The 20,968-nt window shown below is 34.0% G+C and overlaps 1 protein-coding gene across 1 annotated transcript in view; it reads right to left on the bottom strand.

Moving 5' to 3' along the window:
- The window catches only part of LOC141485860 (S phase cyclin A-associated protein in the endoplasmic reticulum-like), a 252,152-nt gene that overhangs the window by 24,580 nt on the left and 206,604 nt on the right, over nucleotides 1-20,968 (bottom strand). Inside the window, exon 7 of the mRNA XM_074183413.1 lies at nucleotides 10,888-11,082. Coding sequence (XP_074039514.1) covers nucleotides 10,888-11,082 — 195 coding nt within the window. The remainder of the gene's footprint in view (nucleotides 1-10,887; nucleotides 11,083-20,968) is intronic.

Genomic DNA, 20,968 nt, shown 5'->3' on the forward strand with positions numbered 1-20,968 from the left:
CGAAGGCTTACCTTTTAACGTGTGATTCCTAACACGGGTTGGACGATAGCAAGTGAAAATCGATCGTTCAGACTATGACTTGAACCACCGACCAACACGGCAGTCAATTCGAGTGAGTGAACAAAGCACCCACGTCAAACCGCCTGGCTACCGACCGACTACTTGGAAGCCGTCTTTGCCAATTCGTCAGGAATGAGAAATCTCCTCTTTGAAATTGTTACGATTTTTTTTAATATTTCGTTGCATCGAATTAACTTCAATTGAATATATTTCATTTATCAAAAACACCCTATAAAAGCAGTCACTTCTTCATTACCTAATTTCTTTTCTGTGCGATTCCTGGAAAAAAATCATGAAGATATCTGCCTAGTGAATGTTCATAACTATCATTGATTGATTTTGGCAAAAGTGCGGATTTACATTTCAAAGGCTGTTAGGGGTTGAAAGTTTGGTGCATTTTGGGTCATTTGGAAGCAAATTCAACCTTTGATTCAATCGAGTTCGGAATAAGATAATAAATTGATTTGGAAACGTCTCCTGTTGTGCTTAGGGATTTCGATAGAAGGAGGTAAGCGTTTGACATTTTCTTTTAGAAACATTAAATTTGAAAATACCTTGAATTGTTCCTGATTTTAGATGTTTCCCTTCTCATGGACCACGTTCCATATTTACGAGTTTCCTACACTCGTGTGTATCTAGAGGGAAGTTTCAGCCTGTTTTACTTCCTGAAGTATTGCGACTCCTTAGAGATTTGTATTACTACACCTTTTCACCTGGTAAGTATATGCAGAGGACTTGGATAGGAGAATCGCCGAGGGTAAGTTACGGAAGCAATAAACATAAGAATTGAAAGAGCATTTTGGAGTGAAGTGAATAAATTAAGGACAAACCGATGCCTATATTTTACATTATACTAGAAACCATATTCATATTGAATGATTGATGTCTTGTCTGTTCACATTCGATTCTTCTAATCGAAGTTCTTGCAAGAATCGGCTCATTACGTCGTTAATTAGAACATAAGAATCAGTGACATCACCTTTAGGTTTTTCTTTATCGTGATTGTTTTTTTTTTGTTTAGTGCCCTTATTTTAGGTAACACCCTGGGTATTAGTTCATGCTTGAATCTTGTAGTTATCTCTTTGTATACTTTAGTGATTTTTTGTAATGAAAGCCGGCCAAATCACTTGGCAATTAGAAATCTTTTATTTTATTGGTGATAACAGATTTTAAACAGATTGGTGATAACATCTTTGATCCACGGCCCTGATGCCGACAATTTGAAAAAATTTATTGAAAAAAAATCAATTTCTACACCCACTACTAAGTTTTCTTCAGTGGTCGACGTTTCAAAAGGATGAAATGTCAAGATGTCATATCAATTGGGAAAAATTTAATATTTGTACATTGCTCTCTTTGGTAGCATAGGTATTCATGTAAACTATCGCATATGACATTTGAACATTTCATTCCTTTGACGTAGGTATGTCAAACAAAATAAAGGTATTCACAATTTGAGGCGAACGTTTTGAAGTGAATTTCGGGTTTTGAAAACGAAAAAAAATTGTTTTCCGAAACGTCGACCACTAACGAAAGCTCAGTATAGAAATTCATTTCTTTCCATTGATTTTTTTAAATTTATAGGCCAAATTTATTAATACGACAAATTACTGGTTAATTGGTCTCTTCAGTGGTTTATACAGGGTGTTTCAAATTCGATCCTCACCATTGGGATCTCGGAAACAATGAGAGATACAAAGATGTTTAAACTGGGGCAAAGTTGGGCATTTATTTGACTAACAATATGACTGTATCCGGAAAAATCCGTAAAACACAGAAATGTTGGAAATTGGTTTTTATTTTTTTCTGGCTTTATTTTTCGAAGGATTCGAAAATAAATAGCACTTCCACATTGCTACTTTTTCCCTGCTACATAATAATGCTTTATTTGCTATCCGACGAAACGTCGGATACCCAAAATTTTACATTTTCAATAATGTATCATGAGTTATCATTCTTTTTCGAAAAATTGGAGATATTGGAAAAAATTAATTCTTATTATAATAGGTATTGAATTTATTACAAATACGATAGAAACAGTGTAAGGACATCGGAAATGTATTTAAACTTGTATCCCGAAACACGACAACCACATCGAACTATGTTCAAGTTATTGGATCGAAATCTCACCGAGTTTGGTTCATTTAAAAAGCCGAGGAAAGAATACGGAGACATAATGAAAGAAAATTTGATGAATGAGGTATGTATGAGGTAAGTTAGACATTGTGTCCTTTTCAATTAAAATTAATAATTTGCAGATGAACATGAACCCGGGGAAATCTACACGTCAAATTTCCTCAGAAATGAATATTTATCATACACGTGTTTGGAGACATCTCAAAAAAGCGGTTTAAAATGTTACAAAATACACATATCTCAAAAATTGCATCCGGCTGATCCTGAAAGGCGATTAGAATTTTGTAATTTGCTCATAAGAAGACATAATTTTCCTGTTTTCCAGGAAAATGTAATTTGGACAGATGAAAGCACTCTCACGAATTGTGGGATATTCATCCTAAATAACGAATATATTTGGAGCATAAACAACCCCAGGCAGTTCCGAGAAATTCGACCTCAAGTGCGATTTAGTATTAACGTGTGGGCAAGAATTTACAAAGATAGAATTTTGAGTCCTCATTTATTAGACGGAATTCTGAATGGAGAAACCTATCACCAATTTTTAATGTCGATTTTCGAAGACTATTTGGATGATCTACCTCTGGCTAACTATAACAACATCTAGTATCAACATGATGGTGCTCCACCGCACACTATCCAGACGAATATCTAATTACCTGACTGAAAGGTTTGGTAATACATGGATAGGAAATAATGGGCCGGTGAGGTGGCCAGCAAGGTCTCCTGACTTAAGTGTTATGGAGTACACATTCTTATGGGGTACACTGAAAAATAGAGTTTATGTTTAGAGGGAATATGAAAAAATTGAAGACCTTCAACATAGGAAAATTAATAGAGCAGTGAATAAGGGCACAGTTGTGTTATCATGAACAAGAAGAGCATTTTGAGCATTTGGTATGATTTACTTTTGTCTTTACATTTTTCTTAATTATTGTTATTTGTTCAAAGTTCTATTTTCATTGAAAAGGACACAATGTCTAACTTACCTCTTATATACCCCATTTATCGAATTTTCTTTAGTTTCCTGATTCATTCTGTCTCCGTATTTTTTACTCGGCTTTTCAAATAGACCAAACTCGATGAGATTTTATTCAAACATTTGAACATAGTTCGATGTGGTTGTCGTCTTTCGGGATACAAGTTTAAATACATTTCCGATGTCCTGAAACTGTTTCTATCGTATTTGTGATAAATTTGTATCATATCTCTTTTTTCTTCATTCGTGAAAGCCATTTTTCGCCAAAAATTCAATGACTTGTACCAATTACAAAATGTCATTGAGTGTAACGAATTGAAAGTCAAATTTAGAAACATCAAAGTCGAATCCTATTATAATGAGAATAAATTTTTTCAATATCTCCAATTTTCTAAAAAAGAATGATAAGTTATGATACATTATTGAAAACGTGAAATCTGGTTCTATTAAAAAAACATCTGTTTTTCCGTTAATCAGCTGTCGCCCCCATACGAACGACAACTCTCAGAAGTTGAGAACTTGTGGGAGCTAAGGACTAACGAGGTCTTACCTTTCAATGTGTGATTCCTAACACGGTTGCAGAATCATCCCAGCTTCAACCAGACAAATTCTCTCGAGAAAAATATCTGGTCGAGGCGGGAATCGAACCCACGATCTTTCGATCGTGAGTCGGGCACACTACCACCGCGGCCAATTCCACAACAGAACAGAAAGAATCCAATGTAGCGCCCATAATAAAAAATAAATATGAAAACACCATTATATACCAGCGAAAAAGTGGCAATGTGGAATTGCAATTTATTTTCGAATCATTCGAATTTCAGATTGTGTGAAGGTTTTATGCCCAAAAAACAGTAAGAAGTAAAAGAAATCTTCATTACACAACCAGTTCGAAACAGTCGACCCAAAATCTAGGTAGTTGTTTACACGAGTTCGCGACTCTACGCGGACGTCTAATAAATGTCATCGTCGGAAAGTAAAAAGACACGTGTCTGTCCCCGTGTCCGGTATCGCACCGTGCGACCGGAAGTCGAATCAAATGACTCGTGGAAAGTTAACAGGTAAAACCATAATTGCTGATACGGCCTCGTGGCAAGCAATCACCCCATCGAAGGGTTCTGCCTTCCTGAAACATGATTCAATATTTTAACAACAAAAATTCAAGAAAACATGATAATGATAACCTCTTGTTCGATATCGAATAAGGGTGTTTGTTTATTCAAATTAGAATTTTGTTTTTTTTCCACTGGATATATTTAGTTACGCTCAATCTATTTAACAAATGAGTTATTTGAATTATTGAAAATTTTTACATCAAATGGTTAGCTTATCAAAAAACCTTGAACAATATGTTTGCCAAAATTTTCAAGATTCTTCTACTGAAACTTGAGTATGATATACGACGCGATTGAATTTTGTTTATAGATGACCTCGATCTAGAAACGTATTCAAAAAACACACTTCAATGTGAGATCTCCACTTGAAAGATTACAAAACCAAAACCACCTGAACTTCATTCTCTCATCAAATCACTCAAAACTAATTTCCCAATCAGACCTGTGTTGTGAAAATTTCGAAAATGGTCATGAAATGAATTCAATCCTACACTAATTTCAAAACACGATTCAGTATAAATAATCCTCACCAATTAGTGGATAACATAAAAACATAACTCTTTTCGACAAGGCTAAATTAATATACAGTGTTTAATGTCCCCCCCACTTTAATTTTTGAACGGGTCAACTTAAAAAAATTGAAATTTGGGATAATGAAATTATTGCACGAATACTTTATTTTGAAGTGAAATTGACAGATGAAACTTTCAAGATGGCGACTGGGCTTCATCTGGGAAAAAAAGGATATGGAAAGGGAGGTCTTGTGTCACATCTTTTTGAAGCTCCTGATAAATGCTTCACAACCCTAGAATATAATGTCAAAATCTTCAACTACTACAAAATGGCGGAACTATTAAGAATTGCCTGAATACATTGACATTTAACTACATAATATGAAGTAATAAGCTTGAGGTCAGTAACGGCAATATCTCTACAAATATTTATTATTCTCTGCCGTATATCCAATATTGAAGCAGGTGCAGTTTTGTTAAAATAGCCCCATAAAAAAGAATCCAAAGGTGTCAAATCTGGCGAGCGGGCTGGCCGTTCTGTAGGACCTCGACGGCCAATCCAACGACCGGGAAAAGTAGTATCCAAATAGTTTTTTGGTGTGGTGTGCTCCGTCTTGTTGAAATACAATATCCATATCGAAGTAATTAGGATTCGCTTCGACGATTTCAGTGATGAGAGGGTCAACATTAGTTTCCAGCATATTCAAATATAGTTCCGCTGTTAAATTTTGATCGATAAATAGAGGTCGTACAATATGGTTTTCCAATATTCCTCGCCAAACCTTAATTTTTTCTAGATATTGGGTATGTGTTTCCGGAAAACGTGAGGGTTGGTGTCACTCCAATAACGGCAATTTTGTCTGTGAACATTGCTGTTTAAAAAATGTACATTCGTCGCTAAAACAAATATTGTGGAGATAGGTAGGATGCCTTGCAATGGTTTCCGTCATGATTTTGCAGAATTCTGTTCTTCAATCAAGGTCATCTTCAGTTAATTGGTGTACCATTTTAATTTTGTATGGATGATAATAATAATAATAATAATAATAACGAATTTATTATTTCCTCTTTTAATACATAAATAAAAATCCTTCATAATATATTTAAGAAAATAAAGGGCGACGTTCAACTCGGCAGCGGAGAGTGCTACTCTGTTGTTCTTCCACTTAACCCTGAAAAATACCTATGCGTACCTATTGAATGATACAAAAGAACAATGTATAAAAAAATATTAAAAAATGTCTATACAGTTTTTGGTGAAAGCGGCAGTTTTCAACCTTGTTATGTGAAAATAATAAATAAAACCTACTGATAAGTCCTGAACAGAAGATTTTTAAGTTGGGTTTTGAAAGTTTGGATACTTCCTGTTTTGAAATTTGGTGGGATGAGATTATATATCTTGCAAATCTGGTAACTAAACGATCTCCTGAAGAGTTCAGTTCTGAATGGGGGCGGGGATAAAATTCCTCGATGTCTAATATTGACATTATGAACATCAGTGCGGAATGTTATTTTCTGATGAAGATAGGAAGGTCTTCCGGTAAGGATGATTTTATGAAAGAGATTTCCAGAATGTAGAAATCTTCTGTTTTCCATATTCAACCAACCCGTTTCACATATCTTGTTGGAAATTCTTTCTCGCTTCCTTATTCCATATATTAACCGAAGGCAAGAATTTTGTACCTTCTAAATTTTTTGTTTATATTGGCTGGTTAAATTTGGTCCATATACGGAGTTCGCATAATTGAAATTAGATAAAACCAAGGTCTCGCAGAGTAAGGATTTCAACCTAATAGGAAGACATTGACGTACACCATATATAACTCGTAAGGATGAGTATGCTCTTTGCACTAATGCATTTACATGTTTTTCAAACCTCAGGTTGAAATCCAATAATACTCCTAGAACCTTGGTTTCGTCTACAATTTCGATATTTTCATTATAAATTTTGATATCTACTAGCATTTTTAACGAATATACCGAGTTCCCTATTGATTATCTCGCATGCGTCATTCGTTTTTTGAGGCGGAAAATTTTAATAAATTTGGGTATCATCCGCATAACAATAAATGTTGCATTGCCGAATACTTCTGAAAAGATTACCAGAGTAAAGAGCAAACAGCACAGGACCTAATTTTGAGCCTTGTGGTACTCCAGATGTGAGTGGAAGATAGTTAGACTCTATGTCGTCAATAGAGACTTTCTGGAATCTATTTCTCAAATAATTTTCTAATGCGAATAGCTGTACCCGTCCTTGGTCGGTTGCTCTTATGATATCATCAACAACGTGCAGGAGAGCGGTTATGCAACTGTACCCTTTTCTGAACCCCGATTGAACAGGTGGCAGTATATTGAATTCCGAAAGATGTTCTGATAACTGCCTCTTCATCGCGCGCTCTAATATTTTGTCAGTAGTTGTCAGTTCGGATACAAGTTCCCCCAAATATTTCCTAGATAGGACGATTCGGAAAACGTTCAGTGAAAATCCTTTCGATCTCGTGAAAGTTACGCGTCGCACCGTAAATGAAAATCGCTTCAATTTTTTCTTCCAATGGACGATAATTGATCATTTTAGAGATTATTGACGTGGTACCTTTCTACTAGTAACACCGAAAACTAAATGAGAATATTCTAACTGAAAAATGATTGCCGTACTGACAAAAAATAACATAACAAACCTTGGAATTGCCATATGGCAGATGAAGAGGAATATTTTCTAGAAATATCGATATTAATGTGTTTGTTTTCAAGAAACTATTAAATGTTCCGCCATTTTGTACTAGGTGAAGATAATTGACTTTATATTGTAGGGTTGTGGAAAATTCGTCAGTAGCTTCAAAATGATGTGTCACAAGAACCCCCTTTTCATTTAATTTTTTTTCCAGATGGCGCCCAGTCGCCATCTTGAAAATTTCATCTGTCAATTTCACCTCAAAATGAAGTACTCATGCATTAATTTCATTATCGCAAATTCCAATTTTTTGAGTTGACCCGTACAAAAAATAAAAGGGTGGGACATTAAAGAAATGCACTGTGTTAGGACATAACACAAGCACTACAGGAAAATTCTTAAGGCGCTCTAAGATCGGTGCTGTGCGAAAGTAGAGATTCACATTGGATTTGAATCGCTGGAGATCAAATCCATTTGGAAAAACGTTCTCAGGAAGCTTATTCCACATAAACGCAGTTCTCCAGAAGAAAGAGTTCTTGAACAGGGAAGTTCGAGGTGTACTGAGTTGAACCCCAAAACGATGCGCACCCACAGTCCGTCGCGTATTTTTGATATGTACCGCTCTTGGTGGAATCAAATGTGCCAATTCACTTGAACACTTCCCGTGAAAGTATCTATTGAAGAGAGACAAATCCCCAAACTTTCTTCGATGTTCCAGACTATCAAGGTTGCAAGTGATATTCTCGTCTCCAATCAGGCGGATGGCTCTTTTCTGGATGGAATCCAGCAACTTCAGGCTATGTTTGTTGGCGGAGCTCCATACATGAGAACAATACTCCAAAGAAGGTCCGCCAATAGAAACAATTGGGTTGGCTGAGCGCCTCTTAGGAAGAAACCACGGCAATCCAATATTCAAACAGGAAATTTTATATTTGGTAAAGGTTTGCGTAACTAAAAATGTTTTCAATTCAATGACAATTTTACTCTTAAAGCAATGGTCTGCTAATGAAGCTAATTTCATTACTTGTCCAGGTGAATGGAGAATAACACATCTTTTTAGATGAGCTTTCACTCAACAACCGAAGCTATTTTGAATTACTGGGATAACATTAATGGTGAACTATTCATACTAAAATGTACAGAGAAGGCCAAATTGGACACTTTCGAAGGGAAATTTCGGTTTTTGAACTAGATAGATGAAAAGTGATGGCTGTGATTGAGGGTCACATTTCATGACAAACTCAATGGTGAAAACCGCATATCGATATCTATCATTTCCTGAGATACCGCAAACAACCTGTATATTCCTGCATATTTCGATAGAGCTAGAAATTACCTTTCCAAAAATGTCGTACACATTTTGTCATCTTTGAAATACAGAGCTTTTAGGTTTTTTCATGTAGACTTTGAAACGCACACTTTGATCAAGTAGGCTGTAAACGAGATAAAACAGAATGCACGTCTCTACTGGTATAGTCGAAGTGAACGATATTGTGCACGCTAAAAGTTGGCGGCACTCTCAAAGGCAAAAAAACCAATACAGGGAAATGAACCGGCTGCGAGCTAGCCCACATGAACTGTAGAATTGGCAATTCGTATTGGATAATTTTTACTAACCGAGTTTTATGATTGGCTGAAGAGTCATAAAATTAAATTTGAAGTCATGATACGGTGACGAAAAGAAATTGGAGAATGCGGGGATGGTTATCGCCGTCGAGTTCAGTTCAGGAACTGATCGCGATTTGAGTGTTGAAATTCGATATTCGATATATAACTTATTTCGGTTGAATTGTTAAAATGTTTGTTGCTGTTTAATTAACCATTTTTTTTGCTACTAAATATGAATTTCAAGGAACGATTTTTCAAAATCATAATTTCTATTTCTCTTTGATATTCTGAAAAAAAAATTTAATGTGTATTTTCTTTATTTGATAAACAATTTGTTTTGAATATTTCGATATTTTTTTTTAATACCAACAAAAAACACAAAAACAACCGTGTGTCACTTCTTGTGTAAAAAAATGTTCATTTTTTAAATATTTTTCTCTATTTTTTACAAATTTTTTAATATTCTTCTTTTTTTACACAAAAAGTGACACATGGTTGTTTTTGGTTTTTTTTGGTAGTAAAAAAAAATTAAAAATTCATTTGTTTAAAACAAAATGTTTATTGAATTAATAAAGAAAATATACATTGAAAAAAAAATTTTTCAGAATATCAAAGAAAAATAGAAATTATGATTTGAAAAAAATCGTTCCATGATATTCATATTTAGTAGAAAAAAACTGTTGATCAGCAAATGAGTTTTCAAGTAATAAAAAATTTTTTAGAAACGATTTCGTTTTTAAAAATCATAATATTCATGACTGATGAAAATCTCTGAATTTTTGTTCATAACTATTTTTTAAACAAATAGAGCCAAAAAATAATAAAAATAATGTTTATGTAACTTTAAATGATAAGAATACGCATAAATTTGAATATTGAAAAAAACGTTTTCATTGCTTTAATTGAATTTTTCACTTTCTAACGTTTTCATTATTGATAACAAAGTGGAAGATCAAAATTTTTCAATTTTCCGACGGGAATCTTCTTTGAAGGCTTTCAAGAAAAGCTCCAAAAAGTGAACAAAATTTGAAGATTTTAGTTTAAAAATTATTAGGGTTTTTATGTAAATTTGAAACTTGTAAAGATTAGTTAATTAACTGAAGTATATCTAATAAAATAATCACGGGAAATTTTTTTTCCATGGATTTTTGTTTATTCAAGTGTATAGAAGGTATGTGAATTTTTATTTTAATAATGATATTCAATGGGTTGAAATAATTTTTATTGTTCAAAGGTCAGTCAGCGCGCGCGGGACGCGCATCGCCCGCTTCTAGCGCGATTTTCACCTCTAAATTAACATTATGAATATTGGCGATAAGAGTTCCGGGAGGCAGAACTTTTTTTGTAAAATTTTCTCCTCTTTAAGGACCTTTTTTTTCAGATTTTGGATATCTTTATTATTTTCCGAGATATTTGCAAAAAACCAAACCCCTCATTTTTTTCTAAATTGTTTATAACTTTTGCAGTTTTTTCGACCCCTCTTGTAATTTTTCAAAAAGTTGCTAGAGGTCATTCCGAATCGAATGAGCCCTGAGTTTCAAAAAAAAAGGGATCTAGTGACCCAGACTATTTTTGGTTTCAGCCCTAAGTCTTCCCGTGGGTGAGAGCATCAGTGCAGAACAAAATAATTCGCGCATTTCTTGAACATACAAACTAACACCTTAGGTACATATTTTTTTCGTCACAATATTCCCAACGGCGTGATTAAAAAATTATGGATGAAGGCTGAATCATTTAAAAATATTGCTGCCAGACTGAAAATGTGAATAGGACTTTCTAAAATAAATTGCAGTCACCAAAGCTCACCTGGTTTTCGTTGTTTTCTATAGCAAAATAACCAGTGACTATTATAACTTGATGCAGAAGATCCTGATAAGCAATATCGGTGTCGGAATCTTCTTTTCCGTGGGTTTTCGAACAGGTTGGAGAAGCGCAACACCAGAGAAGGTGACTGCAAATATGTCTGAACTGAAGAGATATTCCTTCTGCTCCGAGCACCTCCTGCAAAAAAAGTTTGGGTAAGTAACGCCATTATTGATATCATGAGTTCAGAATTAGCTTATCTGAAGTTCTGAAGATTCTAAAAAAATACAGTATGACACACTTAAGATAAGACACCTCTCTATTTCAGTCATTTTTGAAAGCCGATATTTGATTTTTGTTACGGGCATAGACTTTCACGGGTCACACTTTTTACAATACTTAGCCCGGGTGACAGCCTTAAATCCAGCCCACTGCGTTTCTGCGAAAAAAGCAAATTCTAGATATTTTGCTTCGCGTTGATGATACCGAAATAATTCATTTGTAAAAGTTACTTAGAAATCGATTTCGACCCTAGATACCGAAAAACTCGAATTTCAAGAAGCTACGAAAATAATAACTTGGTTATTATGTGAAGAATAATAAAGAAAACATTCAGTACTATGTTTCAACGAAATCAATTCAATTCATGATCATAATACACGGCAAATACAAAAAACAATCTATTTATTTGTGGAAATCATAAAACAACGATAAAAATAAAAGAAACGATAAAAAATAATTGGCACTGATGATCTTCAAACAAGACTCAACCTCTGACGGAAGCAGGAAACTCTTTGGAAGGTTCGAAATAGATGAACATTTCAATCTAGCAGACCACTATTATACTATTCATGCAGTCATTGTTCATTGTGGTTCTGGCGTTGAATTTGGTCAATGTTATGCCTTGGTCAAAGACGAAACGGACTGGTTTAGGTTTGACGATAGTCGTGTCACGAAGTGTTCTGGCGATGTATTGAATCTATTGGAGCCTCTGCAGACACCCTACATTTAGTTTTATGAGAGAGAGGACATTGGTAGATCAAGATCTTCAGATTATGTGGTCTGCAGGTTTTTCCGGGTTTTCCTGCAGCTGAAAAAGCAAATGCGCCACTGAAATCAATGAAGTCGCCCCGGAGCGCCAATTAATTTTTATTGTTGTTTTTATTTTTATCGTTGTTTTATAATTTCACAAATACAAAATATAGTTTCACAACCACACAAAAGTAAATCTGATCAAAAATGTATTTTCCATGAGTTCATTTATATAATAAAATACCTAAGAACATAAATAAATTGAATTATACGAAATCCAAAACACAACTAAAAAAATATATTTTGAAATAGATGGACAGTTTTGTAGTTTCACATATTTTCATTTGTTTTTTTTTGTTAATTTTCATTTGTTATATTATTCTTGGTATTATTTATCGAACTGCATGTTATATTGTCCCTATTATAAATATGTAATATTTCCTGGGATTAATACATTCATTCATGAAGTAGTAACGATAATGAAGAAACTAATAGTCATTATGAATACATTTATTGGTCGGTCGGTAGCCGGGCAGTTCGACGTGGGTGCTTTGTTTACTCAGTCAATATGCCGATGTGTGAGTGGATGGTTCAATCTCCAGGCTGAACGCTCGATTTTCACTTGCTATCGCCCAACCCGCGTTAGGAATCACACGTTAAAATTTAAGATCTCATTAGTCCTTAGCTCGCACAAGTTTCGACTTCTGAGAGTTGTTGTTCGTAGGGGTGCGATAGCTGGTTAACAGAAAAACCTATTTTAAACATATTTTTTAAACATATTTCATTGATTTTGAGTATTTTATCATTTCTGTAGCTTTTTATATTATTAAAAAAATATGTTAAAATATGTTTTTTCGTTAACCAGCTGTCGCACCCCTATGAACTGCAACTCTCAAAAGTCAAAACTTGTACGAGCTAAGAATCAACGGGGTCTTACGGGGTCATTTTTCCTTCGCAACTCAAGCTTTCAGTTATACAACCATTACACAAAAATGGGAATACAAATTGTATTGTAAATCACAGACCCACAAGCTTACTCTCAAGTTTATCTAAATTATTTGAAATCGCAATGTGTGATAAAGTTATTCAGTTTTTTCATGAGTGTAATATCTTCAGTGATAATCAACATGGCTACTCACAAAAAAAAATCAACACAAACGGCAATCTTCCAATATACTCAAAACATAATTGATCTGACGGAAAAACGGCATCTAGCTCTGGGTATGTTTCTTGACTTGTCAAAAGCATACGACTGTCTAGATCATGATATCTTGTTAATCAAATTAGAGAAATATGGAATAAGAGGAAATGCTCTGAAATAGTTTCACTCATATTTAGCAAACAGACAACAGAGAGTCGGTATCACTAAAGACTCAAAAAACTTCAAATCTGATATTATAACAACATCTATAGGTATACCGCAAGGAAGTGTAGTGGGCCCACTGTTCGTTATATTTATGAATGATTTATACAAATCTGAATTAGAAGAGAATCAATTTATCAATATATATGCTGATGATACAAGCCTTCTGGCAGGAGTAGAAAACATATCCGGAGATGATAGTAAACTGTTGTAACATTTTTCAGAAAACAAAAAACTGGTTGAAAACAAATAAGTTAGTATTGAACGAGTCGAAAACTGAAGTGATGCTATTTGCAAACTATGTAACAGCAGAGGAAAAACCAAATAATATATAATTTTTGAATAATTCCTTTCAGTTATCGCATGACACCAAGTTTTTGGGTGTTTACATTGATGAATGGCTGAACTGATCACAACATATAGAGGAAATCTTTTCGAAGCTTGGAAAAGTGTCCTATGGACTGAGAATAATCAGTAAACATCTAGAAAAGCAAGCAGCTTTATCTCTTTACTTTGCAAATTTTGAATTTGTCATGAGATTCGGATTCATTTTTTGGGGATCCAACAAGAATACAAATTGAATATTTGTTATACAAAAAAGAGTAATGAGAATAATCAATAACAAACATTATAAGGACATTTTAAGGTCGAACAGTTTTTAAGAATAATAACATCATGACTATATGCTCTGTATATCTGTCTGTTCTGTTTCTGTTTTTTCCGTTAATCAGCTGTCGCCCCCCATACGAACGACAACTCTCAGAAGTTGAGAAACTTGTGCGAGCTAAGGACTAACGAGGTCTTACCTTTTAACGTGTAATTCCTAACACGGAATGTTTGATGTATTTGTTTAAAAATAGAGAACTTTTTGATCTAAATGCTACAGAACACGAATATTACCTACACTAGGAAGCATGACCTCATTTATCCATATTATACATTGAGACTTAATGAAAAATCTCTCTATTATATGGCAATGCAATTTTACAACAAGTTACCAGTACTTGTTAGACATTCTGCTAGTAGCAATCAATTAAAAAAAAAACATCAAAAATATACTTCTAGATCTAGAATCCTATTGTGTTTAGGATTTTTTAAAATATCAGTTTTGGAGTATAATTAATTGGGTGTGACGTCATTTTATTACATGTTGTAATTATTTTTTATAGAAATAATTGTGGCATTTTCTAAAATAAACATTATTATTATTATTACATTTTAACGTGTGATTCATAATACGGCACCAATAATTGAAAATTGGACTTGAATGTGAATATTACAAAAAAAAACAAATTTCTAAATTCGGTATGTAAGGTCGAAATCGATTTCTGAGCAACTTTTTCAAATAACTTATTGCGGCATCTCCAACACAAAGCAAAATATCTAGAATTTGCCCTTTTCATGAGATCGCGCCTGGTTTTAATTAAAGCTGCCACACCTGAGGAAGCTACTGTTTCGTAAAATTCGTGGTGCGGCTTTGTAAACTGTTCAGTGAAAATCTCACAAAAAAGTTTTACTTGAATATATGACTGAATGAAGTTTTTAGATGTTTTATTTATCAACCCATAAAAGTAACAATCTTGCTGACACTTTATTAACCGCATTAACTTCAATTATATAATAATTTTTTCCGTTCCAGTGTAATTTGCTTTTTTCTTGCACATGTCATTAAAATAACCTCCAACAAAAAATAATCTTCCTGAAAAAAGGGTTGGTTGGGATCAATTTTTTCTTTAAAAAACAATTATTTTCTTGCCGGCGTTTCGAATTTAATTGAATTCTTCTTCAGGGCTCTGTAACAATGAATTTTCATAAACATACCTTCCACAAAACTTATACGATTCTTATCGTTTCAATTTCTCAAGAAACAATGGGGTGAATTTAAATATATCTTTATTTGTGTAAATTGAGATATTTTACTTATCAAATTGAAATATGCAGGATTAAGACCATTGATCAAACCGGACACGGTTTGATCAAAACACGAGTTTCAGAACACATGAGAGACTCTAAGAAACGGAATATAAAAAACCTCACAGCTCTCGTTGAACATGAAAAAGAATATGGATATTCAAAAGAGTTTTGAGCGAAATGATACATATCCTCAAATGCGATAGCGTTAGCACTAGAAAAGATGTCGATGGCCTCAATACTGCAAATACCTTAATAATTTACCCTTTTCTCATTATTTTTCTTTCCGCCATTGATTAAAAAACAGACACCACCTGCTCAGAATCGCAGAAAAAGCCATTCGTTTGTTTCATGTCGTTTTGTGTTGGTGTTTTCTCGGAAATTCGGTTGTGTTGCAATGTTTTGTGTTTTAAATATGTATCTGATATGTCTGATGGTTTTTGAAATAGTAATATTATCAACACGAAAAAACTACTCTTCGGTGAGTAATTTAATTAAAAGAAAAATTGATCCTGTTAACCAACCAACCTTTTTTCAGAAAAAATTAAATTATAAAGCAGTTGTTAATTTAAAGTATCTCAGAGGAACTCAAATTGACAAAAAAGCCAACCGGCAAGTTCGAAACTTGGATGAAGAGTTTTATACGTCTGAAAGGGAAACATTTACTGTAATTTCGTATTGTTCTCTAGAATGAGTAGTAATAATTTCGATTCTATGAATGTTTCAGAGCAAAATTCCCACCATAATCAACAGAGACCCTTCATACTCGAAACCAGGATGAGTTTTTATGAAGGCATCACCGCCAAGATGAGTCCCAAATGTAGGAAGAGACGGTCCTTTTGGGAATAGTCGTGCGCCCATCCGAGTACCGCACCGTGTAATCCCCAAGGACTCGCCAGGACTAACAAACCCACTCACTAGGAGGCCACCACAACTCGATTTCCAAACCGGCTCGCATTTGTCGATGGCACATCAAATGATTCAGTTACTATTATCGAATGGACGGAAGTCGGGATTTCAATCATGGGAATGAGGAAGAGATGTTTAAGTAGGAAACTAGTACCGAGTGTTTTACAGAAGTATCCTGATATTTTATCATTTTTCGTTTTGAACTTAAAGAAATGTTATTGTCTTTATACTTATCAAATTATATAAAAAAAAAAGTTCAACAGAAGGAGGAAAAGAATTCAGTTCAATTGAACTATTTTCAAAAGATGCATTGAAATTACTTTTAGATACAAACTGGGATAAAAAGCCCTCCTGAAACATTACTTCTACATTAACATGTAATAATATGAAAGAAAAAGTACTTCCGTCGTGTTCAGTTCAGGAATTCATCGCGATTCGAGTGTTGAAATTCGATATTGGTGCAGTTATAATTACTTAAAAATTTTGTTATTTCTTTAAAATATGGTGTCCTTGGACAAGTACTGATAGTAATAACGAGTGTGATGATAACGCAGACTTTTTCCAGTGTGGTTATTCCAATATCGGTGGTGAACAATGCGAAAAAGAGATACCAGTGAATAAGATTCGGATGCATTTGAATATCCAAACACAGATAGTATGTTTCAATGTATATAAGAATCTACAACTCAAGTTTGATTTCGAAAAAAACATATTATTATAAGCAACATCAGATTTGACCGAAATTCCTTTCTCAACTATACATAAAATAGTCAAACACAAACCTTATGATCGCAAGACGCGATATGATACAGGATTACCTTAACCTTCAAATGTTCATCTGATAAAATCATTGAAAAAACAAAATAAGACTGTTACAAAAGCAATGAGATTCCTACAACTGAAATCATAAGGAAGAAATTGAATATTTTTGGCCATAACGTGAGCTGCTGCAACAAAACTCTTCAGAATTAAATAAAGAAACTAGAATTTAGATTTAAAACAAAAAACAAACGTCAAGCAGTTATGAAAAGCGGAAGAATAGTGGAATTGCGTAACAAGTACTTAGAACAAATAACTAAATATAGACAAGAACAACGGCAAATTTTCTATTTGGACGAAACTTGGTATGACACGAAAGGGTGGACTGACGGTTCGAGAATGTATACGCTTAACATGCCTGCAAACAAAGGATGGCGACTATTCATTGTGCATTGCGGAGGAAGTAAAGGATGGGGACTGCAATGTTGACCATCTTAAGAACATGGAAGCTAATATTTTCGAGGAATGGTTTAAAAATACATTGTCCCCAAATCTGGATGCGAATAGTATAATGGTTCTTGATAACGCTTCCTATCATTTGGATAGCTCATCAAAGTACCGAATAAAAATTCGAGAAAAAATGAAATACAAAGTTTTTTAATGGATAACAATTTGTATTTTGAAGACTACTTATATCAAAAACCAACTACTTGAAGTTTTACAGATAATATTTGGAAAAGTGTAAGTCCTTGAGAGTATTACTGAAAAGTATGGACACACCATACTGAGACTTACCTCCTATTTGAACGAAACTTGGTATGACACTCACAACACAGTTACGTTCTGTGTTTTCAATCCCATCGAGTTGATTTGGGGAAAATTGAAACAAACCATCAGGCGTAAAAATAATTTTCCAAAATTTGATAACAAGATAATAGAGCTGATAAAAGATGAAGTATTCAATATTATTGAAGGAGACTGGCAGAAAAGGATTAAAAATGTAATTTCAGTTGAAAAATACTATATGGAGCCTGGATACTTCCATATTGATAGTGGAAATAAATTCATTACTGATTTAAATAACGACAGTGATAGTGAAACAGAGAATATGGAAGATAAATTATCAGAAGCTTTCGAAGTATGTTTTAAAGTGTTTTTGAAGCTATCGACTGAATATGTGAGTGAGTAGTATTCAGAAGTATTTTTAACTATCGCCCTGTTATTTGAATCCCTACTTTCCCACTCACCTTTATGAAGAAAATATGTATTATCTATTATTTTATATATTTTTATTATATATATATATATATATATATATATATATATATATATATATATATATATATATATATATATATAATATATATCTACATACACTATCAAGTAAATCAACAAAAAATAAATAATAATTACACAAAGAAACTTTCCCTCGGTTATCTTAAAGGTGCGATTTTGTTCCGTCTAAAGAGGACGTATACTACTCCACTCACAAGCGATTTTGGTGAAATTGATGACATGTGTGAATCGTTGTATTTGTGCCACGCGCACAAATACAACGGGTGTCTGCAGTATGCTGTATAATGCCCTCTGTTAGTAGTCCCACTGTGATTTAAAAGTGCATATAGATTATAACAACAAGTAGCCACATTTTCTGCTGCAAAATTGTCCATATCCAATCCTTCTAAAGGAAATTCGATGACATCATTCAATTTGCCTCTACTTTCCGTTGGAGAGAGTCTCTTTAAATGTATTACTAAAATAGGGGGAAATTGTGAAATGACAGAGACTTTGTGCATTTTCTCCTTTCCTTGCATTTCGAACACGTCAGTTTTTCATTTCCATCCAAAGTTTCTCCTCTTGTGAACAAATCCAAGCATTTCCAAAAACTCAATCGGTCGGTTCTTAATGGTATGGAAAGAGAAAACTTCTAGAAAGGATCAAAGGTTACTAATGAGTGCCCACAGTGTATGCATTTTATCGTGGATTTCAATTTACCAAGGAAATGATCTATTTTATGCATCCTCAAATATGTGAGCCATGACTCTTGTGCATTTCTGCTGTCGTTCAATTTTTCGTCTTCATGTGAACCTTCTAAAAGACAGTGAAGAAACTCCTGGGCGTCTTGATGGGAATTACCCATGAATCGAGGAGCAAAACTTTGAATCAGATTTTTTAAGGAGGCTGTAGTTACTACTTTATCAAATGAATCTTCAGACCACAACTCCTTCATGACTTCTGCTTTGATTAAAGCACCCTTCATACCCATCATATTGATATCTGTCATGAATTCATCCTTTTTCAAATATTCCAATAACCATCTCTCGTATTTGATAAACATTGAATTACGCTGTTCATGAAACAGGTGTTACCAATAACACAACACAACAAAAAAATATTTTTTGAATGTTTCCTACACTAAATTAGTCAATTTCTACTAATTTTGGGGTGATAAAAACGAAAATAACAATGAAAAATTTTTATTAGCTCTGGTTTTTGAGATACACAGTACTCTTGAAGAGTAGTTATACTATACGTGAAAAGTGAAAGTACATAAAACAATATTGTAATGTTTCTTTTAGAATATTTTAAGTACAAAATTAATAAAAAAAAAACATTATTCTTAGTGTTTTGACAAATAAAAGAAGTTTGTACCACCAAATTTCAATTAAGTCCATCCGATTCATTGTAAGATCGCTGTCGTTTAGCTTGTCTTTTATAAAACACTTCTGGAGCATCCCTACACACAGACCAGCAGTAGTCTGCAAGCATTGCTTCATTCCAACGGCCCTGATATCTCTGTTCCATTAAGGCAATATCTTGATGGAATCTTTCTCCATGTTCGTCACTCACAGCTCCACAGTTTTGTGGGAAGAAATTAAGATGAGAGTGAAGAAAATGAATTTTTAAGGACATGTTGCATCCAAGTTGGTGGTAAACTTGAAGAAGCTCTTTAACCAATGCTGTGAAGTTATCATCTCTTTTGTTACCTAAAAACCCATGTACTGAGATATTTTCACATCATGTTTTAGAAGATTCCACTGTTGTAGTCTTGACCCTAACAGCTCAGCCTTTTCCTTAGACAAGCGAAGATCTCTTATAAGGTCACTCAACTCTGCTTGACTAATTCTGTGCGGATCACTAGACCTATCGCTTACCTCAAAATCAGGGTCATAGGATGTAGAAGGATAGGTTGCTCCTTCTAAACAGTCTTCATCACCTTCCTCTAAAATCTCATAGTTTTGGGGTGGAGAAGGGACTGGCAAATTGTCTGAGTGTGGTACAGGCAGAAGAGCAGATGGGAGATTAGGGTATTTAACCGTTCCTCTTTTCTTCATAGATAAACCTTGCTTAATGGGAGGAGTTAAGCAGAAATAACAGTCGTCTGTATGATTGGTAGGCTCACGCCAAACCATAGGTACTGCAAAAGCCATTGCCCGGTTTTTATTTTTCAGCCACTCTCGCAATATGACGGAACAAGAATTACAACATATATGAGGAGCCCATGATTTATCTTGGTCCCCAACTTTCACACCAAAATAATGTTCATAGGCTGTCTTAACGATAGGTGTCATTTTACGTTTCTGAGCCTTAAATGTTATTTCACCACATATATAGCAAAAGCTATCGACAGAATTCACACACTTTCGAGGCATTTCAGATCAGCACTTAAATTAATTTAAAAATCAACTTCACACGATAATTTCAATAGCAACCACGTGCGTACAATTGACAAACTCACATAGGTTATGTTTACTACTTAAGAACAGCTGATGAGAGGGGTGTTATGTAAACAAACATGTGTACCAACTGTTGGTGATGAAATATTTCATTTGTTGAAAACTCAATATACATATATATAATATAAGGATACTATATCTTGAAAACAAGAGCTAATATATAATTTTTATGGTCACTTTCGGTTTTAACACGTGGAAATACATTAAAATCATCTAATTTCAACCCCGAAACAAAAACTTTGTTGTGTTGTGTAATTTTTAAACCATTTAACCCAAAGGTTTTGACCGAAGAATTTATCACTGAAAAATCCGAAATATCTTTGAAACCCATTTGAGAATTTTGCTGAGAGAAAGTATTTTTTCCATTTGCTTT

This window comes from Leptinotarsa decemlineata, unplaced genomic scaffold, assembly GCF_025532065.1.
Source record: "Leptinotarsa decemlineata unplaced genomic scaffold, Ldec_3_MD MMD2_tig00026340_RagTag_RagTag, whole genome shotgun sequence".
Classification (NCBI taxonomy): domain Eukaryota; kingdom Metazoa; phylum Arthropoda; class Insecta; order Coleoptera; family Chrysomelidae; genus Leptinotarsa; species Leptinotarsa decemlineata.